Source organism: Pseudomyrmex gracilis, unplaced genomic scaffold (genome assembly GCF_002006095.1).
Source record: "Pseudomyrmex gracilis isolate BER0280 unplaced genomic scaffold, ASM200609v1 scaffold_178, whole genome shotgun sequence".
NCBI classification, from domain to species: domain Eukaryota; kingdom Metazoa; phylum Arthropoda; class Insecta; order Hymenoptera; family Formicidae; genus Pseudomyrmex; species Pseudomyrmex gracilis.
Genome location: NW_018020762.1, coordinates 267,032 through 290,382, shown reverse-complemented (window position 1 = coordinate 290,382; position 23,351 = coordinate 267,032). Strand labels below are relative to the sequence as shown.

The following is a 23,351-nucleotide window of genomic DNA, read 5'->3' as shown; positions in this document are numbered from 1 at the left end:
GTAAGATATACAGGGTGTCCCAGAATAGCCGTACAATCTCTCGTAGGCAGATAGAAGGAATAAAACTGAGTCAAAAAGTCCTGAACCATTTTTATCTATTATTTATAATAAAGGAGTAATTATTGAGTAAATCAGGCCAATCAGCGCCGATCTTTAGCCAGGCGCACGTCAGTGAGCNCTCACAAACACCAGGCGCGCGGCTCACTGACGTGCGCGTGGCTAAAGGTCTGCGCTGATTGGCCNGCTTTACTCAATAATTACTCCTTTATTATAAATAATAGAAAAAAATGGTTCAGGACTTTTCGACTCAGTTTTATTCCTTCTATCTGCCTACGAGAGATTGTACGGCTATTCTGGGACACCCTGTATATCTAACGGCCGATTTCTTCATACCTCTCGATAGCTATTCTCTGGATAAATTCCTCTGAGAACCAATAAAAAGAACCAAATTTTGGGAGATATCTTCTAGATAAAGTTATCGAAAACTTATCTAGAAGTGAAAAAATTGGCTGTAAATGATATTTCTGAACAACATCATCACATTTCACCTTGGTTCCTTGGTACACCTCGAATGTTTGTTGAAAACGGGCTTTTGCGGGTACACTTGAGTAATATTTTCGAATGCAGCCCTGCAAGCGTTAACGCCTCCTCAATCCTTACACATATATATACCTCCACATATATACCTTTACATACACATATATACCTTCTTAGTCGACAAAGATAGATAGATGTTGCGAACTCTTTTGTTAGTGAGCCGCGCGCCTGGTGTGTGTGAGCGCTCATTGACGTGTGCCTGGCTAAAGATCTGCGCTGATTGGCCTGATTTACTCAATAATTACTCCTTTATTATAAATAATAGACAAAAATGGTTCAGGACTTTTCGACTCAGTTTTACTCCTTTTACCTGCCTATGAGCGATTGTACGGCAATTCTGGAACACCTTGTATATAATATTATATTGAAAATATTTAATAATATGCAGAAAAATATATTTTTGCAACATGCAACTGCATATTTTTGGAACATGCGATCCGCGGACTACTAGCGCGGCGCTTAGTCCGCTTGCGCCACGCCGCCACCTCGAAAAACTTTCTTTTCGAATTGTACTTACGTAGCACGCGAAAGTTCAAACTGCGATTTCTCGCAAATGCTTGAGAGTTGCATCGTCTCCGAATAGCATTTGTTATTTCTATATGCGTACTACCATTCTGCAAAATTGCATCAAAATCGGTGACCTACAGGGTGGTCATGATTACACTCTCCTTGTTAGGCCCCGTAAATCAGGCTTAAGCATTCAAGGTGAACGCACCCAAGGTGTGCCCTTGCGCATTGTTTCTTAACAGCCAATAGAAAGTTACATGGCATCTATGCTGTTTGAGAATAGCGAAGAGAAGAAGCCAGTTTTTCATTCAGTCGTTGCATTCCAAAGAGTGAGTGATACATATCTTGGAAGCTTTTACCACAAGTTTAATATAATCAACAATTATTCAGCATACTATTGTTGAAGTAAGTTTATAAGATACAAAAGTCGCGTAATTAATATAAATGATAAATATATATTCGCTATTTATTTGTTGTAAAAGTAGAATTTTCTCATCTTGGAAACGATTGTGCTTTAGATATGGAGTGAACAATTATACAGATTTTCGTTGAATAGAAATAGAAATAGTAAAAAATACTGGAAATATGTGAAAGAAAATTTTATTATTATTATTGAGAATTTAAGCCGCGACATTTAGAATTATTTCACCCGGATTTGAAATTATTTCCAATATTCCACGTGCTTTTTTCTTTGTCTAACGCCAGATGTTCGTTTAATAGAAATAGAATAGTAAGAAATATACAAATTATGTGAAAGAAAATATGATTATTGTGAGAATTTTAGTCAATGTGTAGAATTATTTTTACTTTCAATTTCGGGATTTGTGAAAATTACATATCCTATTTTTTTTTTTTTTTTTCGTATTTGTACAGTAGCTTGTCGCTAATGCGCCATTTTACTTCTCGAATTTTCTTTCACGTGGTGAGTCATTCTTGTTACGTAATCCTCATTACGTCATTCTCAATTTCTAGAAGTGAAATTATTTCCAATATTCCACGTGGTTTGGTCTTTGTCTACCGCCAGATGTTCGTTTAATAGAAATAGAATAGTAAGAAATATACAAATTATGTGAAAGAAAATATGATTATTGTGAGAATTTTAGTCAATATGTAGAATTATTTTTACTTTCAATTTCGGGATTTGTGAAGATTACATATCCTATTTTTTTTTTTTCCGTATTTGTACAGTAGCTTGTCGCTAATGCACCATTTTACTTCTCGAATTTTCTTTCACGTGTTGAGTCATTCTCATTACGTAATTCTCAATTTCTAGAAGTGCTTTGCCACGGCTTTGATAATTGTGACTTTGAGGCGGTCGAGCTACTCAGGGATAACAGCCGGCAATTCTTGAGACAATCTCTCGATATCTTTCCGCTCGCGGAATCGAGAAGAAAAAACCGTCAACGAGGAATTACTTCAAGGTAGGTAGGCGTATCTTGCCATTTTAACACACGCTATACCATTCGCCATTGTTACGGTGCCACCGCAGCCATTTTCTTTCTCAATACAGTTTGAAGGAGTGGATAGTCGTTAGAACTGTGCAGATATTTGTGAAGATATTTGATAGAAGTTTACATTCAGTTGATTTAATTTAGTGTTATTTTTGTAGTTAGTAATTAATATTACTATATAAAAGTACGAATAATAAATATATTTTTGGTATTTATTTAATTTCGTGAGAACAAGATAGTATCTAACCTCAAAAATAATATTAGATATTGCGAAAGAGCATAGATTCTTGCTTAATAATAGTAAAACAATGGAAAATAATACAAAACTGAAAGAAAACATTAGTGCCGATAAGTTTACCTTATCAGCAACAATAGGCGATTTTTGGCGATCGTATGGTACACTTTGGTATATGTACCATACGATCGCCAAAAATCGCCTAATGTTTGCAATAATTTACGGTCTTTATATTTGATAGCTTTTTTATTGTTTACAGATATTTGCACCATATTTGTACCGCCAAATTCCACAAGGGGCCACAAAAGAAAAATTGTCATCCTACCAAGAAAGGTGTGTAGTAAAAATAAATCTTTTACGTGTGAAAATCTTTAAGGTTTCAGTTTTTTTACTATTTATACTACTCATTTCTTTACTATTCTACATGAACAAAGCATGGTAAAAAAATGGATGTTATAAATTTAGCAACAATAAGGTGAAGTTATGATGTATAATCAAAATATATAAAGTATAGTTGGTTTACAAATTGTAAATGTAATTCTTTTCCTAAAGTAGAAACTGTTTCTGTGTATACATTGCAGAACATTTATTTGCGCTTTTATCTAAATAATAAAAGTTTTGTTTATACATCAAATTTGATTGCATGTTCTCTATCGATTTTGAATTTTATCTAGTAATCAAGATCATGATAAATTTATTGGAAGCTTTTATTTTTATCAAATCTTTACAAATTAATATGTTTGCATAAGATTTTTATCATATAAGATTTTTATCATATAACATTTACATCTTTATTGTGTTAGAATTATAATTCGAATTTTTGTTTTTTTATTTTAGTTTTTAACAGTAACTTATAACACAAAAATATAATAAATAAAATATAATAATTTACTTATTCAGACACTTCAGCCTATATGACTAAGAAGAATCTCACACATCCTTCCATGCCTTCCATACCACATACCTGTTGCTAATAAATAAAATATAATAAATCATGATACATGCTCTTTTTCTACTGTCATTTTGTTTTTTTTGTTTTTACTCATTGAAAGTAAAATGTTTCGACAGTGAAGACTTGACAGTGAAGTCGACAGTGAAGACTTTGATTATTTTACACAATTGTTTTTACCTTTTACATGTTTATGTGTTATTTTGTGTAACGGCAAATAATTTTTAAAAACATTGAATATAATTCTAATTTTTTATGTTTTATTTTAGTTTTTAACAGTAACTTATAACACAAAAATATAATAAATAAAATATAATAATTTACTTATTTAGACATTTCAGCCTATATGACTAGGAAGAATCTCACACATCCTTCCATGCCTTCCATACCACATACCTGTTGCTAAAAAATAAAATATAATAAATCAAGATACATGCTTTTTCTACTGTCATTTTGTTTTTTTTTTTTTTTTTAATAAGATTTTTCACATCTTTATTTTGTTAGAATTATAATTCTAATTTTTGATGTTTTATTTTAAGTTTTAACACTAACTTATATTTGTATACGCACAAAAATATAATAAATTATGATACTTGCTTTTTCTATTGTTATTTTGTTTTTTTTTTTTTTTGCTCATTGAAAGTAAAATGTTTCGAAGTCGACAGTGAAGACTTTGATTATTTTACACTATTGTTTTTACCTTTTACATGTTTATATGTTATTTTGTGTAACGGCAAATAATTTTTAAAAACATTGAATATTAGGCTGCTCTCGAAACCCTGATAAAGTGAGCTGAAATGTTCACGAAATGTCGGTATAAAAATAAGAAAAATCCAAAAAAACATCTTTGAATGTTAATATTGGATGTTTTGTACGTTTTTAAACCATGCATGGTTTAAAAACGTACAAAATTAATCTACATGTAGATTTGGCTACTCAGAGAGATGTGTGTAAAATGTTTTTTCAAGACACGTCCAGTATTGAGATTATATATAATCAGTCAGAACAAAAAGATCTAATGAATTTTATTCTGGTTGATTCTTTTATAATCTGATACGCACTTACACGGTAAAAATTTTTTCATGTACACAAATTAAAATAATTATATCTTATTATGCAAATTTATATGCCGAATATGTCCGTACAATTTTATACATGGAAAATTTTTTACCGGGTAGAAGACATGGTTTAGTACCATGTTCAGTATAGACACAGTGACCACTAAAGAATTTCACAATCTATTTATATATATAAACTTAGCGGAAAAAAAAAAAACGTCCGCTTTTTAAGTTGCGGTACGTTTTCGGTCGAAACGTATAAGAAACGTTGCCGGTTGTTACTTTGTGTTTGCTGGGTAATCACTCTCCAGGAAGGAGTGATTACTTAAGTAAGAATGGTTAAGCACAGGCAAAACCTGCATGATTTTAAAAATGTATAAACTAGGCCTATATATTCGTAGCAATTTGCCATGACTAAGGCTGCGTTCGGGGTGCATGTTATCAGCGCTATTGCGTTATTCTATCTTTCTTTTACATCTAACGAGCAATAAAGATAGAATGATGCAACAGCGCTGATAGCGCGCTTCCCGAACGCAGCCTAAGTAAGCTCTAGTGCATGAAACGCGGCAAAAGTTAAATCTAGAATAGCATCCAAATGCTTCCAAGCATCATTCGAAGAGCATTGGCCACGTTCAGCAGACTGAGGATGCATTCACTTTGGGCGCTTACGCGCTTTGAGCGTCAGTCTATCTTTGTTCTATATTTAAACAACAATAAAGACAGACTGACGCTTAAAGCGCGTAAGCGTCCAAAGTGAACGCACCCTGAGCAGATCAGTGAACGCTTAGTGATTCTTCAATATGACTGGTTTCTACACTTAGGCCTGGTTTATGCGAGCAATAACTGTTAACTTATGCCGGAACCGGTAAAGTTTAACTATATGATTTTAATACTTCTGTTTATACAAAATTGCCGAATGCGTATAAACAGAAGTATTGGAATCCTATAGTTAAACTCTACCGGTTCCGGCATAAGTTAACAGTTATTGCCCGCATAAACCAGGCCTTAGAGCCACTAATGAACAGTTGAACTCTGCACTTTTATTCTGATTGGAGAATCGCACAAATGTTTAATCTAAATGGAGTTGTTGAGCAACAGCCTTGAACAATGTTACACTGTTCCGTCTATGTTATGTACGCACATTGCTGAAAAACAGTCGAAATATCCAGTATATGATAATTTGACGTGTGGAGAATAATAAATGTGTATTTAATATCTTATATTCAGTACTGCCCAGTACTGTCAGTAATAACAGAAAATGCCTTGTGTCAGTTTGAGTCCCTCGTTGATAACCTTTTTGTCTATATTATGGTTCGGGTGGTTTTATTCTCAATAATAATGAATGGCTGGTACAAGTTTTCTAAGAGACAATTTATTTGTTTTAACTTTTTGAGACACTTGGATTACACGCTTAAATACGGTTTCAATATAATCTGTAAGAAAACCCACTGTTGTTTAGTTTTTATTTATTGTCTTTTCTGATTCTCTCATTTTATGCCAATCAACCTTTTTGAATTTTCAGCAATGTGCCGATTAGGTTAGAAGATTTCTTTACATTTTTCTAACAGACTTTAAGACATTATGGACAGTAGTGAGTTTCTCTTGTCTGTTTTTATATATGTCTTATCTCTTTTCTTCATTACGTGTTTAATTCCTCACTCCACAACAAATGCCAGATTATATTTTGTAGTTCATCGTGGTATATTAATAAAATTATTTCTCTTGTAAAGCTTTTCAAACGTACAACTAAACTTTTGTTCTTAGTCAAGATAATCTGGCGCTTGTTTGGATGTTTGCTGCTTAAATAATCTAAAGATTAAAGTAAATTATAATTTTTATGGTAATTTAACTTTTTGTAGGTACTGATGAGGATAGTGCTTTGAGCAGTGAGGAAGGGAGATTGAAGACACCAGATTCATTCAATAGTTACTCTCAGCATCGCAAATCAAGTAAATTTGGCAAGGACTTTTGTTTCCCTGAGGAGTCAAACGCCATAATGCCTGCGTTCAATAACGACGACTATTATAATTTTTTAAATGGCAAGAGGAGACTGGAAGAGTCCTCTTCTGAAGATGACAACGATCCGCAATATGATAAAATGAATGAAGTAAATCTTCCTAAATTGGAAAATACAGGTATTGTGTGATTTTACATTTTATATAATTACTGTTCTGTTATTTACATTTAGATTTTTTATTTTTACTTAGTGTCTAATATAATACATTTTTTGTAATTTATTAGACAATGTCAAAAGAAGTAGATTGAGTAATAAGGAGGAAATTACTCACCATGATGTTGATAAAGAAAAGCACGCCCAGGAAATTCAGCCTGCGGGCAATGTATATGCCGAAGCCCAAAACAACTTGATTTCGGCAGATTTGGGTATAGCTCTGCAAATAATGGAGAAAATGGGATATCAGCGAGGAAAAGGTCTAGGAAAGCACGGTCAAGGACTTGTTGAACCTATAGCGGCAGCAACTCAGCGTGGTAGAAGAGGATTTGGACATCATGTACCAGAACTTGAGAAGGCATGTCTCTTGTGGGATCCTCAAAAAGAGGTTATTAAAGTTGAAGAAGATATGGACTGGTTGCGATCTGTCCAGACGGAACCCGATAGTTATGAAATAGACTCAGATTGGGTAATGTTTGCGCCGAAAAAAGACACTATAGAAGGCGAAGTTCATTTCTGCAATCCCGAGATTTTAGAGCAAATACTTAAATCGAAAACGATATTTGATAAGTTAGACAAAAATGAAATGCGAAAAGCAAGAACTCGTTCAAATCCTTATGAAACAATTCGAAGTGCCGGTTTTCTGAATCGGGCTGCTGTCAAAATGGCAAACATAGACAAAGCGTGCGATTTTATGTTTACCAGACCTAAAGTTCCTAATCAAAATCCTCATGAATTGTTGTACTTTGCCGATGTATGCGCTGGTCCGGGTGGATTTAGCGAATACGTATTATCAAGGACAAAGTGGCATGCAAAGGGATTTGGATTTACTTTGAAAGAAAAAAATGATTTCACTTTGGACGAGTTCTTTGCTGGACCTAGCGAAACGTTTCACCCTTATTACGGACCTTTGGATAATGGAGATGTGTATGAGTTAGAAAATCAAGAAGGATTTAGAAACTTGATAATGAAACATACACAAAATAAGGGAGTTCATTTTATGATGGCAGATGGAGGGTTTTCTGTTGAGGGTCAAGAAAATATACAAGAGATTTTGTCTAAACAACTATATTTATGTCAATGTCTGGTGGCATTGATGGTAGTTAGAAAAGGTGGACATTTTGTGACAAAACTCTTCGACTTGTTCACGCCCTTTAGTGCCGGCCTTGTCTATCTGATGTACAGATGCTTCAATAGTATTTGCATTTTTAAACCTAATAGTTCCAGACCGGCTAATTCAGAACGTTATTTAATATGTAAAAACAAGAGAGAGAATACGGGGGCAGTAATTGAGTACCTGATGCATATTAATCGGTTGCTTTCGACGGGAGATGGTCTTAACGATGTAACGCAAATAGTGGCTCTCGATGTTTTGGAAGGGGATAAGGCGTTCATTGAGTATTTAAGAAATTCAAACAACACTTTGGGAAGGAAACAGATAATAGGACTCTTGAAAATTGCGGCTTTCTGCGAAAATCCGAAATTAACCGAACCGAAGCAGGGAGATATGCGAAAAGAATGTTTAGAATATTGGGAAATATCAAGTAAAACTCGTGTTAGGCCGCAAATGGTTAGACCGCAAGATAAGATAAACGAGATGATGATGAACACTCGTTTGGATTTTCTCGGATCCGAAGCAAAAAAAGCAACAAATGTCGAGAGTTTTAAGAGTATTATAAATTCACCATATGACTGGTACTGCATGCCATGCACTTCCGGGCCTTTTATCGAAGAGGATAAAATAGCAACATTATATCTGGGTTTGGGAAAGAGAAAAGTTTTTCGTTACGTGAGAGGCCAGTGGCATTCTGTTGGTGACGTAAAATTAGAACTTCCCGAAAATACTCTAGTATATGCGGAGTTGGTATATGAGTCAAAACGTATGGGAAAATCTTTTGTCAAAACACGAGCTTTGCATATCCTGGATGCTTACATGCTTGGCGGGGAAAATGTAAGCAAACTATATATTTCGAATAGATACAGACTTACAAAGAAATTTTGTGAGGCGATAAGGAAGCCGATCCCGAATGATTATGTTTGCGTGCGAGCGAGGGATAGATTTTTAGTAGGCGGTGATATAAATAACAGATTGCAAATTTCACCACAATATATGAGAAATCCGGCGTTCGAGTTTTTCAGAAGCTATTCTGAACGCGAAAACGAAGACGACAAAGGACATTCATATATTCCGTTTAATAGCGTACTTTTCATGAAAAGCATTGTTCTTCCTTATGGACGCTTTCGTAGTTACAGAACAAAGTGTTTCTTCATTCATAATTACACTAATGGACATGGAGATTATGAAGTTAAAAATGGAGACATTAATAGACCAGCCAAAGCCGAAGCAAGTTTTGAACAAGGATTCAGAGAACGTATTGTTTGGCAATGGCCCTGTAATAATGAGGAAGTCAATATGGAAAGACTTACCACTATGATTCAGATTTCATTGAAAAAAATAGCAGACAGTATGAAAAAAGAAGATGAAAAAAAAGAAAAGTTGAAACAATTGAAAAAATTGGGAAAAATTGCTTAAAATTTGATTACATTTTATATTCATACTCACATCATTATAGTCCAATTTATTAAAGTAATTTTACTTAGTAGTCATGAAACATAAGTAAATTTAATATAGCCAGCATATATATTGTCTCTAATTTACTTATGACTTAAGGTTTTTCTTTTTAATGTGATTTTTTAACTAATACAGTTATACCTTTCTATTCTTGTCTTTTATATTTTTGCTCTCTCTCTCTCTGTACGTTTGACAAAATTGTTTTCTAAAATCTGATTGTTAGCTATAGCTAACTGATTGAAGGAGGATAGCAACAACAGATAGCATAGAGAGAAAGCTTGACTCGGCAAAAATAAAGAGGTTCAACTGTAATTCAGTTTTTACTGATTTAGCATAATTTGTATTGTGAAAAAAATATCTATATAATGTATGATATAGATATTTAGATTTAGCTATATAATAAATATCTTACACTAGTCGAGCAATGTTAAAAAATGTAAAAAAAAAAAAAAAAATGTTATATACATATTTCAGTTGTGCATGTAGTTTAAAAAAAAGACTGAATATTAAATTTTGTTGTTTATCATTATACATTACTGTGTACATATTTTTTGTAAATAAATGTACAATTATTCAAGCGTGTTGATATAATTGTGTGCATTTATGTCTCAGAGAATATGTATCTTATGTAATTACATGTATCTTATAAAACAAGAACCTTTTTAGAATTAATTTTGCGAAAAAACGCGCTGTCAAGAATTAGAGACGTATATTTTTTATATGTATACATTATAAAGTGGAAATATATATGCATTCACAAAAACACAAAAATGTACGTAAATTATAACATTTAATTTATTATAAACAACCTCATTACATTAATATATACACAACTATTTTTTTTTTTTTTTTTTTTTCGGTACATCATTTTATACGTATCCATATGTACGTACGTATTTGTGTGTGCACACACGTTCATACATATATTTAAATGTCGCACACAGTATCAATTTCAGTTTCTATTACATAGTAAAAGTGACTATTTCAACAAGTGTAAAACAAAAAATTAAAGCTTCTTATCGGCGAAACATAAAAACGTTAGCAATGTAATATCGTTCTTACTTGTTGCATGCAATATACAAAATGTTGCATTTAAGCAAAATTATTTCTCTCACAAAGCTTCTTTTTTGTACTTATAAAGTAACCAAGTAATTTGTAAATCTATATACTTTTAGGAACAATGCGCAAAAAATATATCAACACGCAAAAATCAAAATGTAATCGTTTTTTTGGCAGTTATTATACATTTCGAATGCTATTAGATTACATTATTGGTGTAGGAACGATTTTTGTGTTTTTGATGACTACTAATATATATATATATAAATAAAATAAAAAATCGCGCTAAAGTAATCCGAGGTTAATTGTTTCTTTTATGTTAAAAAAAAGAATAACCGTTTACATTATAAATCCTTGATACAAATCAATGTTTCTGAATTTGTGATGAGCGAGCATGCGTAGATTTATCTTACATTTTGGTTTGTAGCTACGTAGCGTTATACACGTGCGAGTCGGCGAACAAATCTTATACTATATACTGTGTGCTCAATAATGGGAAGCAGCATGTGATTTTTAGTTAATAATAAATCTCTTTCTCGCAATTATTGCGACTATCGCTTAAACGAGACGATCTTCTCTTTTACCAGAAACACTGTGTATAAATTTATAAAAAACGAAAAAAAGAGATAAAATTTGCGGTTCAACAGAATACCGATTTATTTGATTCAACAATAAAAAATAACAATTATTCGCAGATATATATAAGGCAATCGATAAATTTTGCATGGCAGTCAACGTGTTAATAAAAGCGTATAGAACCCGTAGCTATATTTGAATCTGTAAAGTTAACTGATTTATGGCACTTTTCTTATTATATGTATAAATATTTCTAGACAATTCAAAGAGATAAATAAATACACAATAAACATAACAATTCACAAAATATATCATCTATGATAAGAAAGAATAGTGGTTGCCCATAGAAGACGTTGCCAGATCCAGCGTGGTACTCTACACGGTACAAGATTGATCATTGCACCGGCTAAATGACGTACCCAGTCCCAGATGCCCCAGGGAGCGTGACCGCCATTAACATAAAGAACATATGTGAATCCGTCTTTACACTTTCCGCGAATCGAATAATAATATGGAAGAAAACTGTGTAACCGAAAGTGACATCTCTGATAAAATAATATAGCAGGAGCGTTGCTTGAGAGCACGTGTAGGAAGACCGCCTTCACAGAAGAACGTTCGGGAGCGGTTACGTGAGCCAGCAATTGTTCCAACAGCAACGACGCTATTCCATTTCTTCTGTACGCACGACGTACGCCTAAACTAAGTATGTAACCCACAAGACAATTCTCTCCCAAACTGGAACACAATATATCGTGATCCTCCTTGTTCAGCATGGCGTATGGCTTTATTTCTGCGACTATCAGTCCTATTATCACTCCACCATATACCGCTGCAAGTGCATAGAATCTTGAGGAGCTTGTGATGTCTTCGTACCACGAATAAGGATAATCTGGGAAAACAAATCAAGTCGTTAGTTTTATTAGTACGTATGAAAATAAAATTTTTTCAATATAAATTTGCTATTTATTTCTTATAACATATGTAACACCGGAAAGAGATTTTATATTATTACTTATCAAACTTTTCAAAGAATCTTTATATTCCTATCTTCATTTTTCATGTGCAATTAATGACAAAAAAAAAAAGCCAATAAAAAACAGAATTAATGAGATTCTCTTGAGAACGACAAGTTTTATCTCTCTAATAAATAAAAGTAAACATTTTTATCTTTCTAGGTGTGAATCGCTATCTAAGAGATCTTTCTATACACAATCTCGTTGGTCTAAAAATCTGAAAATTGATTTTCTGAATATAAAGAATATAAAGAAGTAATAATATATTATTTTATATTTATATATATATATATAAACATGCGGTACAAGTACAGCATGTCTTGTTTGAATACTCAGACACAGACGCTTACCTATCGGAAACCAGTCTTGACAGAGCGAGCGCACTTCCTCGAGGTCATCCGGACAGAGAAATCTTAGCTGCACCTCGCCGAGAACGCAGAGCGGCACCGTAACCGCCGACGTCGTCACGGATGCCGTTGTCGGGATGCTGCCGCACTGCGTGGTCGACGAACAATTCCTCGTGACGGTCTCATCCGTGTTGTAGGAAACGCGTTGCTTGGTCGTGTCGGACGTCGTCTCGATCTCGCTCACGGTCGCAGCGACACCATCGCCGAGCTCGCTCTCCTCCGGTAGAATCACCGGTAGATACCGGTTAAAGGACATGACCATCGCGCCGGAATTCGTCTATTTTCATTTTCAAAAGTTTTCGGTTTGCGTTTACAAACAGTAACCACGAATGGTTTTTAACAAGTCGAAAGAGAGAGAGAGAGAGAGAGAAAGAGAAAGAGAGAGAAATAGAGTCTGTCACGTCGTGCACAAGCGATCGTCGATGACAAACAAACAACGCCACTTCCTGGACATCTTGTTTTTTTGGCGCACGCTGCCACTTGGTTGCGTTGTTGATTACATTCGCGATCGCGACTGAGATCTGTCAGATTTACCGCTGTTTTTTTTCGCACGCACGCGGCGCAAATGGCTTTTCTGTCTGCTGCGTTCGTCGCGTCGCGCGCAGGCCGGCCACAATAGCTCTTGTTGTGTTTGTTTGACACTTCTGTGTCAGTCTTGCCAACGTGGTACGGTACGTTACGATGATTTGTATCATCAGGTATCGTCGATCGCCGAGAGAATTGATTCTGTTCGTATTTTCTAAGCGGAATTAGTCGGTGTCAAATCTTTTGCATATATTTTTTTTAACACACCAATCGACACACAGATACGGATACTTTTTTTTTTTACATCCACATAGCGGTTTTGATAAAGCGCATACAACAGCAGCGTAAATCGAAGTTCCTTTTAAACAGCTGACTTTGCGGGCGAGAACAAACAATTTTGCTCGGGACTGTATTGAAGTTTTCGGCGGTCACTGACAGTCAGTCGCACACCATGGCGGCAAATAAAAGTGTCATTGTGCTCGCGCCGAACGGTCGTCGGCAGACTGTGAAAGTTACAATAAACACGACGATTCTGCAGGTAAAACAAATCAAACGTAATCAATAAATTTATATGTACTTTTTTTTTTAATTTTATTTAGGCAAACAACAATCGTTTACTCGAACGTCGATCGAGCAAAAATAATGCCGACGTCACGCGCACTCCGCGCAAAAAGTAAATTTGTCTTCCAGATTTTTGGATAAAAATTTCGTCGTTTTTTTCAGGTTTTGGAGGAGGTGTGCCAAAAACAAGGTTTCAATGTTGACGATTACGACTTAAAGTGAGTGGGATTAATAAGAAAGAGTGTAGACTTTGTACTTGTATAATAATCATGTGTAATTTTCATATGTACCAAATTTATGTGTTACATTCCTCTGTTACAGACACGGTCGTCAGATATTGGATCCTAATACAATATTTCGCTTCACCGGTTTGCCGAATAATGCTCAACTAGAAATGGTAGCTTGCACAAAAACACGTTCTTTGTCTAACGTTACAATTAGCATTCAGCCAGAGAACGGTGAGAGAGTAATGTGTGAGTTTCCTCCTACCACGACATTGGCTCAGATATTGAGAAAACTATATCCCGATTCCGATCTGAAGAGAGCTGTGTTGATCTACATGCATCGTGAAGTATGTGTGTATATATATTTATATACATATTCAAATATATGTAATATATATACACACATGAGACTGTTAATATTACATAGAGAGAATTTTACATGTATTAATAAGTTCATATTGTTGTTTTGCTATGAAAAAGAAGAACCTGTGTACTACTTTTATACGATTTTCATAGGTATATGGAGAGGAAACACTGGAAAGAACAACATTGAAATCATTAGGTCTCAGCGGTGGAAGAGCTATACTACGGTTAATATATCGTGATCCGGAGCAATTGAAAACTCAGGCACACATATCCACACCTTTGGTTCCAAAACCAGTTGTTGCATTAGATAGCTCGCAAAATGAGAAAGAAAATCAGAAAGTGTCCATGCCGCATTGTAGCAAAGAAGATAATGATGCTACCTCATCAACGGAAAGAATATCAAGTGTGAAAAATCAGAGAAGTTTAGAAAGTGAGAAAAAATTAGACAGGAAAGATGAAAGTATAAATACGACCGACGATAAAGATCGAGAGATGGATGTATGTACAAGAGAAACGAATCAGTCTGTTGCAAAAAGTCACAATAATCATGACAGAGACCAGAATGTCACAGAGGCATGCGCAAAAATCCAAGAAGATGCATATGAAATTAAGTTTGTAAGATGTAATTGTGCAGACATGCATATACTTATACAAATGTCTTTTTTTTGCTTATCAATGATTTTTTTTTGTTACACAGTTGAGTGAAAGAAATGGTCTTGTGTTCAATCAAGCCGAGGCTCAAGCATTGCCGAGGGACGAACTGCCAGATAGCTTCTTCGTTCTCGATCTGCACGATGCAAAGACTCTCCTACGCGATGCAAAACGTCGTAGAGAAGAGCTAGAGGACGCTCCCCTTCTGACGGAGACACAGCGTCAGCTGGATCGAGACAAACACACTCTGGATATGTTAAACAAATATCGAAACACCGTAATTCGTATACAGTTTCCTGATCAATTTGTTCTTCAGGGTGTATTTGGACTGGTAGAAACTGTTCAACATGTTAAAGACTTCGTTAAAAATCATTTAGACAATCCGGAATGTGAATTCTCTATTTGTAAGTACCTGTGCGATGTCGTGTTATCTCTAAGAAAAAAAAGCGAATATATATATATATATTTTAGTTAGATAAAATTTCATCATTTTGTAGACACTACCCCGCCAAAGCATATTTTGAACCCTGACGCGCGACTACTGGATGAAAATCTTGTTCCCTCTGCAATTGTTTATTATTCAGGACAATCGTCACTTAAGTCAAGTGTGAAAGAGAAATTGACAGATCCAAGAGCTGCTGATATCGAAGCTATAAAATCTAGGTAAAAGCTGCGTTAGGCGTCTCAATATAACTCAATATAGATTGTCACTAAATTGTATGATATATTTGTCTAGAACCACTACGCGTAGAAAACAAAATCCAACAGCCGAAGATGATAGAGGCACAGTTGTTGAGGACAAAAACGATCACAACAATCCAGGCCCAAGTGGTTGTAGCAAATCATTATCTCAGAATCAAAACAAGACACCAAAATGGTTCAAACAGACATTCAAATAATATTTTTTTTTTTTGTTAATAGCAGCGAGAAGTGATAACCCTTCAAAAAATGTAATGTATAAATAATGTTCTAATATATACAGGATTTTTGTGCAGATCTGCATATTTCTCGAAGACATCCCCGAGACATATTCAGATGTGAACATGCATGGTGTCATCACGTTAGTTGTGTACTTAACAAGTTTAAAATATACAAATCTGTACACAACGATGTCCGACGGTGTTTCTCATTATTAAATTGAAATATACAAAGCTTTACACGTAAAAATCCGATATGCTTACTAAATTAGTTATAAAAATAAAAACACAAAATGCTACATATACAAATAGTAAAAGTTCTTACGGTCTAATCTCTATGGCCGCGCACGCGCGCGCGCGCAAACACACACGCACACACACACACACACGTTATTAACATCTTATGTGTATTTTTATAATATATATATAAAAGTGTATGTATGTGTTTATACACACACTTGTAAGTGTACGTTTCATATGAAAAACAACGATATAGCCGAGTGTGATGAAAGTACGATCGTGAAATATGTATCGATGATATTAACTGTGTGTGATAAAGGTGCTTTAAATTTTCGTAACATTGAGTATATATATATATATTTTTAAGTAATAAACGTAATATTTTTTTCTCGATAGTAACAAGATTTTATATATATATCAGTGTTTTCTTTGTTGTTGCGTGAGATGGCGAATGCTTTTTACTGTAGTTTGCAAGAATGAAGCGAAGAGGTATTGCAATAATGTTTTACGATTGTTAACGTGAATCGACTATGTTGTTTTTTTTTGTGACACGAGAAGATATCATTAACTTTGCAAGTCGGGGGGTACTGTCGTAGGCGATTGCAATTGCAAATGCATGAGTCTCCGGACCGGACCGCCGATTATGTTTCCGGCCGGGCCTGAACCGCCAGCCTCGGCCTCTATACTTTCCCGCAAACTCGTCTCCACGGGATCCGCCACGCTGCCGCTGTCATTGTTCACGGTCGAGGTTTCGTCTTTTACCAATTGCGATTGCAACTGCGAATCCAACAGTCGCATGTATTTGTCCATATCGCCGCCTTTATCTTCATCGTCGCCGCCTAACGATCCCTCCGAGCTACCTTCAAATTCACCGTCTCCTCCCGGGACAACTAAATCGAGGATACCTCTCAGAGTACTGTCAAACACATCCGCGTCGAAGTCTATTCGCCCACCATCTTCCGCATCTGGCATGTCGTTGTCAGTTGATTGTTCCCTAAAAAATATATAATGAGCATTAGTGAGAGGATCACTTTTTATTGATTTGCATATAGATTAGAAATCGACATTTTTTTTTTTGAAAATGTTCTTTTGCGCGTACAAAAGAAAGATAGATATTCTTACCCTAAGAAATGCACGCCGTCAACGTCACTGGTCTGATTGAGGAATGATTGCACTTTCTCTCTGAGACTCAGGGATTCTTGATCCAATCTTCTATCCTTGGTATCCTTACCGTATTGTTGATTTAAGTACATTTCTAATTGGGCTGGATCCACATTTAACCAACTGTCGCTATCCGCAGGACTCAACGTAGTCTCGTCTTGAGCTGTTTGTGCGCGCGTGTGCGTAGGAAAATACATAAATAAATTACAATCACAGCTACGATGACATAATGGCGAACAACAGCTAAACTCGTATTATTTGTACAATAAGTTTGAAAAGACTTGATGTAATAAAAACAACACGTAAATTCAAAAATATTATAAACAAATTACCATGCATTTCAATATCGTTCGTTTGAATGTTTTCCCATGCTTCTAAAACTTTTTGAGCATCGTTTTCGTACAACTTCGTTACATTATCAAATAAAGTCGCATGCTTCAAGAAATACTCTTTGGCCGTGGACAACAGTTTATTACGTTCCTGGCTACCTTCCAACAGATCTCTAAAGTAACCATTCGCCTCTAAACGAGCTAGGTAAGCGTTGAATGCCGGTTCGTTCAGCTTTAATTTCTCATCATCCGGAACGTCCAATTGTTCTTTGGTACGTTTCCTACGTTCCTCATTGGCCCGAGCTACTAGCATCTCTAAACCACATGCTATTTTAACGCCAAGTACATGAGCATTGTATTTTGAGCAAGTTGCAGGTGGTATGTTCCAACCTGTTCTCGGATCACCCGTGTAACGACAATGCGTTGCCATTGCATACAAACACTTGGTCATTTTGACATTGACCATGGTTCGTTGTTCGGGGGGAAAATATCTCATAGCGCGACAAACCTAGAACAGAGAATAGATAATAGCAATAATACATACGTATATATATATATACAATAAATACACAATAGAGACAGAGATGAATAAACTTAGCATCGCGTACCCTGCGCTCAAGTGGATCCGAGTGACAAATAGTTCTAATCACCGGGGCTATAAGTCTTGGTTCTAAACGAAGTATGGAGGCTGCTTTTTCCGGAAGAAACGCTCTGGCTTTGTGTTTCCTCTTCTCAATCTCATCCGGATAAACACCAATTCGCTTTTGCAACACAAGTTGCACCTTTTCAGACATCTTGGTGATATGTGGTTTGCTATTAATGTTATTCAGTAAATTTGGAAAAGACGTTCCTCTTTCTCTGATCACATGGATATCACCATTGTGAATGAATACCCGATCCTGACATGTCTCGGGACTGGCCCACAATGGCAAAACGTTGGCAGCTTCAATTAGAAGAAATTCCCCGTCCGAGTCCACCACTCTGGCTATCAATCCGTCGAAAGCTTTGGTAAGCCGAAATATGAGAAAAACTGTTAACCATTCGTCGCCTATGTCCTCGTCAAAATGCAAACTTGCGTAAATGTGAGGCAAGGTGTGATAATCTGGTGACAAATAAATAATTGATTAGCGAGTTCTCTAAAAATAACACAAAAACATGGAATATGTGATAAAGTAATGGAATAAAAAAAATTAACCTTCTTCCACCGCTGATCCTTCAAGAATTCTGTTCAACAACATTGCTTGCTTCGTTCTGGGACGGAAGTTTAAACTATCTCTGTGCCAGATATGATCGACGATCAAAGGGGCGATCTCGTCCTTGTAATTGGCAATTTCTTCGCTCAGCTTCGACTCTGTGACCGCGTCCGGATCGGACGCGTAGCAAAACTTGGGATACAGAAAACACTCGATGACATCTTCCTCCTTCGTCTTGTGCAACATCGTTGTATTTGCCATCTTTTGTTGCTGCATATTTGGAATCTTAACAAACTAACAATCTAAACTATGTGCTTCCTTGTGTGTCACCTTGTTTTTTTCACCAATCCAACACCGCGAAGCTAACGTAAGCGTTCTCTTTGCAACGCTCAGCTTCCGTGGACATTTCTGGTGGATGACCACATAGTGTGATTGACCAAAAGTGTGTGATCTAAGTTGTTTACTGCATTATTCAAGACGCGACCATAACCTCTATCTGTGCGCGATCGTCGCTGACTGCGCGATGGGCTGTGTAGTCCAGCCCAAGCCGCGCTAACATAACCCTTAATCCTAACCTAACCCAAACGAAGTTGACACAGCGTATCTTCAATAATCTTTCGTGAGAATCGCGAGAGTGCGGAGTACTGTGTCACGCTATGTACTGCGTGCTCGCGTGCGTTCGCAATCAGTGACATTTATGCGGGGGTGTATCGTTGGGGGAAACACAATTGGATTTTATTTTTTTGAAAGGACCGAATGCCGACTCGTGCAAATTATATATCAATGGAACTGCCGTCTTGATAAAGAAAATCGCTCCGATGGACCCGGCGTCCGCCTCGGGTTCACACCCGTAATCACCGGTAATTTGTAAGCGTGATTCAAGGAACATGGCAACCACCAGGAATCACCCGAGCAGTCGATACTCGAGTTGTTTACGCAAGTATCGGCTGATCTTCGCCTTCGGCATAACCGTACTTTGCGTACAACTGTATCTGCACACGTTCTTCAGTCCGGACAATGCCAGAAGCAGATCCAACCGGTTGTCATCCGGAGAGGTAATAGAGTTTATAGAGTCTTATGTGGATGTAAGTGAAAGCAATAAACGTACAAATATTTATTTAGCATATTGTTTTATTTTAATCAGGGTGGTTCTTCGCAATTTGAGGAGGATGAGGGTTTGCCAAGAGGTTTACGTCAGGTTAAACTTCCGCCGGACAAACAGGGAAATCCGAACAAACAATTGTCTCAACCGCCGAAAAATCGCACCGCTAGAATTAAACTAGATCACAAATCATTAAGTTTCACACCTGGGTGCGAAGTCACGGTCAGAGAAGCAGTGAGCGCCGTAACGCGCGCCCAGAGTCAAACGTGCAAGCAACGCATTGTCAATGTGACGTGCCTTAGTCAGCAGGGTTTATTGTACCCGGAAAAAATACAGTCTCTATGTCCGCATTCTCCAGGTTTTACAGGCGTGCCGGCTAACTTGGGATGTTTCAAAGATGATAAGACCTTGCGAGTTCTTTCCGGTTATTATCACATCTTCAAAGTTAGCAACACCCCCGAGCGTTGCGCTTACATGTGTCTTCAATCAGGATTCCCATACGCTGGTACAGAATATTCGTTAGTGTCCCTAAAAATTACGTATACGTATATTACAGCGTGTCCGGCGGTGTTTTGTCTTCTCTGATTGCATCGTAGATGTGTGGTGTTTGTAGGATGGAATGTTTTTGCGGCATGGAAAAACCAACGCAAACGAAACGTTTGCCAGATTCTAGCTGCAATATGAAATGCTCCGGCAATCCAAAGCAAACGTGCGGCGGATATTTGAGTATCAATGTGTATTGGACCGGGATTCAAAGTACGTAAACATATGCAAGCGTGTGCAAACTTATCCGTGGAATTGTTTTCATTCAAAGAGTTCGATCTGACAGGATTTAAGCCTCAAGAGGCAAAGAACTCAAGTTTGAAGAACGAACAACCCGAGCAACCCGTGAGAATAGCCTATCTCCTAACGGTGAACGGCAGAGCGAGTCGACAGGTGAAGCGACTTGTCAGCAGTCTGTATCATCCCTCGCACTTATTTTACATTCACGTTGATGCGGTACGTAAAATTTGTTCGAAAAGTTTCCATTAAAAAAAAACAATGAATAATTTAACGACGATTCGATATTTGCGACGTGAAAAAAAAAAAGCTAAAATTGCGTATGGATTTTTTTCAGAGGCAAGATTATTTATATCGCGAAATGTTGGAACTGGAGAGATCGTGCGCTTCGAACAACATCAAAGTGGCAAGAGGGGAGGGATTGCGACACGCGAGCATTTGGGGCGGCGCGAGTCTCTTGACGACGCTCTTGAGATCCGCGCAACAAATGCTCGCTTATCGTCAGCACTGGGATTTTCTTGTTAATCTGTCGGAGTCCGATTTTCCCTTGAAAACTAACGATCAACTGACCGAATTTCTGAGCTACAACAAGGGTATGAATTTTGTGAAGACACACGGAAGAGAAGTTCAGCGTTTTATAGCAAAACAGGGCCTGGACAAGACTTTTGTTGAATGCGAGGCGCGTATGTGGCGAGTCGGCGATCGAAGATTACCGGATGGTATGTAAAAAAAAAAGAAAAATTAAAAGTTTATATATAATTGTCAGATTTATTTGTTTTTCCCATAGGTATTCAAATTGACGGTGGCAGTGACTGGTTTGCTTTAAGCCGGGAATTCGTTGAATACGTCGCCAATCCGAATCCTGATCTGCTGATAAATGAATTGCTAAAAGTATTCAAATACACATTACTGCCTGCGGAATCATTTTTCCACACTGTTTTGAGAAATTCACGATTTTGCAACACTTATATAGATAATAATTTGCACATAACAAATTGGAAGAGAAAGCTTGGTTGCAAGTGCCAGTACAAAGCCGTGGTCGATTGGTGCGGTTGTAGCCCGAACGACTTCAAGCTCGAGGACTTCAATCGGTTGAGAAACACGGCCGATCGTAGTGTGTTCTTTGCTCGCAAATTCGAGCCCGTTGTCGATCACAAGATCGTCGATCTTGTGGAGGAATGGCTGTATCCCGACAGAACGAATAGATCCGTTAAGATGAAAAGCTACGACGTGTACTGGCAAAGTCTGTATCAGTACGCGGATTTGAGTCCGCTGCCGGATGACGCACTGCTGACGCTTTCGTATTCTTTGACAAGATTGATTTATCGCAAATTGAAGCTTGACCACAACAATGTCCGCTTGTTAGAAAATACCGCGTATTTTCGCGACAATCGACTAGCGGGCATATTGATTCTCGCGGAAAATAAAGACGGTTCCGACGCGCTGTCTTCCGACGGGAGACGCGTTGAAGCATTGATCACCATGCGATACAACTTCACCGTTACCGGATCGTCGTCCGGGAAGATACGAAGTCTGTCCGTTAGCACGGATTATGATCAAAAGGAGCAGATGTTTAGAAACTTGATGAGCAGCATGGGACCGTACTCGAGTCCGGTCTTGGCTTATGAGTTCGACGCGGGTTACGCGGTGCCGCAAAACATATCGGTTTTGTGGATCGATCCGTACGGTCGTCTCGCCGACGTGAATCATATAATACTCGAAGAAACGGTTCTGGTAATTATCGTATGGAACATTGGAGTTTGTTTTTTTTTTTATCACAGAGTAACATTTATTGATACATCTTATTTACAGACAGGACACGTTAAACCTCAGTTGAACGAGCAGTTGACCGTCGGTACCTGGCGAGTCTTGTTGGTTGCTGACGCTCAACTGATGGCAAAATTACAGTTTTTGATAACTCCGTTGTCCCATTGGAAGACGAAGAAGATCGATTCGAAGAAGGCCAAGGAGATAATGGATGGTCCAAGTGGCGTTTATCACGTTACGGAAGAGATGAACAAAAGTTGGTCGAGATTGGTCAAGTCCGCGATGATGAGCGAGCAGATTGCATATAATCAAAATAAAATTGACGAAGATCTCAACGACTGGATAGATAGATTGGTAAATGAACACTACGAGATTGCGGAAATGTGCGACGCCAGCGACGGGATTCGAAATGCGGAAGTTGAATTAAAAAAGTGTGCGAATACCCATTGGAGCTCTCTGAGCCCCGATTCAAAGGCTGATATACGTAACTTATGTCAAAACACTAACGATTAATTCTTTTAACCAACCATGTGCCATTTTTTCGCCATTTTAAAACTTTTATATATATAAAAAAAAAAACTATATATATAATATACATGTATGTGTATACTAAAATTACAAAAAAAAAAAAAAAAAACACGTCTTTAAATATTTTTATATCGACTAAAAAAATCTGTACATCATATTTATAAAAAAAAAACAAAAAAAAATTGTACATATGTACATATATACATGCGTATGTGTGTGTATGTAATATTTATGTATATGTATAAATTTTTTTCCTATAATATATGTGTAATTAAATAATTCTGTCATATTTTCACAATTAAAAATTATATAAATAGATGGTGTTTAATAAGATGCGTGTTATTTTTTTGTAGTAACATCTCTTGAAGAAAAAAAACCAGCTCGCGCGAGAGAAATTGTTCGAACAATTCTCT

General features: G+C 36.6%; 5 protein-coding genes across 6 annotated transcripts; 3 read left to right on the top strand and 2 right to left on the bottom strand.

The window, feature by feature from the left end:
* The first annotated feature begins 5,952 nt into the window (after nucleotides 1-5,952).
* LOC109857956 (cap-specific mRNA (nucleoside-2'-O-)-methyltransferase 1) lies at nucleotides 5,953-9,956 on the top strand. The gene is made up of 4 exons (XM_020434762.1): nucleotides 5,953-6,232; nucleotides 6,320-6,388; nucleotides 6,657-6,932; nucleotides 7,039-9,956. The coding sequence occupies exons 2-4, from the start codon at nucleotides 6,379-6,381 to the stop codon at nucleotides 9,498-9,500; spliced, it is 2,748 nt and encodes a 915-aa protein (XP_020290351.1). The 5' UTR covers nucleotides 5,953-6,232; nucleotides 6,320-6,378; the 3' UTR covers nucleotides 9,501-9,956.
* Nucleotides 9,957-10,353: 397 nt separating this feature from the next.
* On the bottom strand, nucleotides 10,354-13,201 carry LOC109857933 (N-alpha-acetyltransferase 60). Its single transcript, XM_020434727.1, has 2 exons — nucleotides 12,538-13,201; nucleotides 10,354-12,063 (listed from the first exon to the last, which is right to left on the bottom strand). Exons 1-2 carry the CDS (start codon nucleotides 12,854-12,856, stop codon nucleotides 11,486-11,488), a joined length of 897 nt encoding a protein of 298 aa, XP_020290316.1. The 5' UTR covers nucleotides 12,857-13,201; the 3' UTR covers nucleotides 10,354-11,485.
* Nucleotides 13,202-13,275: 74 nt separating this feature from the next.
* Nucleotides 13,276-16,031, top strand: LOC109857932 (tether containing UBX domain for GLUT4). Of its 2 annotated transcripts, XM_020434725.1 has the most exons (7): nucleotides 13,280-13,657; nucleotides 13,843-13,898; nucleotides 14,002-14,251; nucleotides 14,421-14,885; nucleotides 14,968-15,325; nucleotides 15,419-15,584; nucleotides 15,658-16,031. In XM_020434725.1, exons 1-7 carry the CDS (start codon nucleotides 13,571-13,573, stop codon nucleotides 15,818-15,820), a joined length of 1,545 nt encoding a protein of 514 aa, XP_020290314.1. In that variant the 5' UTR covers nucleotides 13,280-13,570; the 3' UTR covers nucleotides 15,821-16,031. The 2 variants fall into 2 exon arrangements, with proteins under 2 accessions (XP_020290315.1, XP_020290314.1); XM_020434726.1 differs by lacking the exon at nucleotides 15,658-16,031 and having other exon boundaries at nucleotides 13,276-13,657; nucleotides 15,397-15,554.
* Nucleotides 16,032-16,033: 2 nt separating this feature from the next.
* Nucleotides 16,034-19,277, bottom strand: LOC109857931 (protein ecdysoneless). The gene is made up of 5 exons (XM_020434723.1): nucleotides 18,764-19,277; nucleotides 18,177-18,670; nucleotides 17,572-18,076; nucleotides 17,201-17,402; nucleotides 16,034-17,072 (listed from the first exon to the last, which is right to left on the bottom strand). The coding sequence occupies exons 1-5, from the start codon at nucleotides 19,035-19,037 to the stop codon at nucleotides 16,643-16,645; spliced, it is 1,905 nt and encodes a 634-aa protein (XP_020290312.1). The 5' UTR covers nucleotides 19,038-19,277; the 3' UTR covers nucleotides 16,034-16,642.
* A 100-nt stretch (nucleotides 19,278-19,377) lies between these two features.
* On the top strand, nucleotides 19,378-23,029 carry LOC109857930 (xylosyltransferase oxt). Its single transcript, XM_020434722.1, has 7 exons — nucleotides 19,378-19,816; nucleotides 19,906-20,381; nucleotides 20,477-20,619; nucleotides 20,693-20,862; nucleotides 20,981-21,362; nucleotides 21,431-22,377; nucleotides 22,456-23,029. Exons 1-7 carry the CDS (start codon nucleotides 19,649-19,651, stop codon nucleotides 22,921-22,923), a joined length of 2,754 nt encoding a protein of 917 aa, XP_020290311.1. The 5' UTR covers nucleotides 19,378-19,648; the 3' UTR covers nucleotides 22,924-23,029.
* Nucleotides 23,030-23,351: the final 322 nt, after the last annotated feature.

Bases quoted from the DNA above. Each gene is read 5' to 3' on its own strand.
- LOC109857956 (XM_020434762.1), top strand. The intron at 6,933-7,038 runs GTATTGTGTGAT...GTAATTTATTAG, and splicing joins TCCTAAATTGGAAAATACAG to ACAATGTCAAAAGAAGTAGA.
- LOC109857933 (XM_020434727.1), bottom strand. From the start codon at position 12,856: ATGGTCATGTCCTTTAACCGGTATCTACCGGTGATTCTACCGGAGGAG. The intron at 12,064-12,537 runs GTAAGCGTCTGT...TTGTTTTCCCAG, and splicing joins TCAAGACTGGTTTCCGATAG to ATTATCCTTATTCGTGGTAC.
- LOC109857932 (XM_020434725.1), top strand. From the start codon at position 13,571: ATGGCGGCAAATAAAAGTGTCATTGTGCTCGCGCCGAACGGTCGTCGG. The intron at 13,899-14,001 runs GTGAGTGGGATT...CCTCTGTTACAG, and splicing joins GTTGACGATTACGACTTAAA to ACACGGTCGTCAGATATTGG. The intron at 15,326-15,418 runs GTAAGTACCTGT...ATCATTTTGTAG, and splicing joins GGAATGTGAATTCTCTATTT to ACACTACCCCGCCAAAGCAT.
- LOC109857931 (XM_020434723.1), bottom strand. From the start codon at position 19,037: ATGCAGCAACAAAAGATGGCAAATACAACGATGTTGCACAAGACGAAG. The intron at 18,671-18,763 runs GTTAATTTTTTT...ATTTGTCACCAG, and splicing joins AGGATCAGCGGTGGAAGAAG to ATTATCACACCTTGCCTCAC. The intron at 18,077-18,176 runs GTACGCGATGCT...TCTCTGTTCTAG, and splicing joins CGGATCCACTTGAGCGCAGG to GTTTGTCGCGCTATGAGATA.
- LOC109857930 (XM_020434722.1), top strand. From the start codon at position 19,649: ATGGCAACCACCAGGAATCACCCGAGCAGTCGATACTCGAGTTGTTTA. The intron at 20,382-20,476 runs GTTAGTGTCCCT...TGGTGTTTGTAG, and splicing joins TACGCTGGTACAGAATATTC to GATGGAATGTTTTTGCGGCA. The intron at 21,363-21,430 runs GTATGTAAAAAA...TTTTTCCCATAG, and splicing joins CGATCGAAGATTACCGGATG to GTATTCAAATTGACGGTGGC.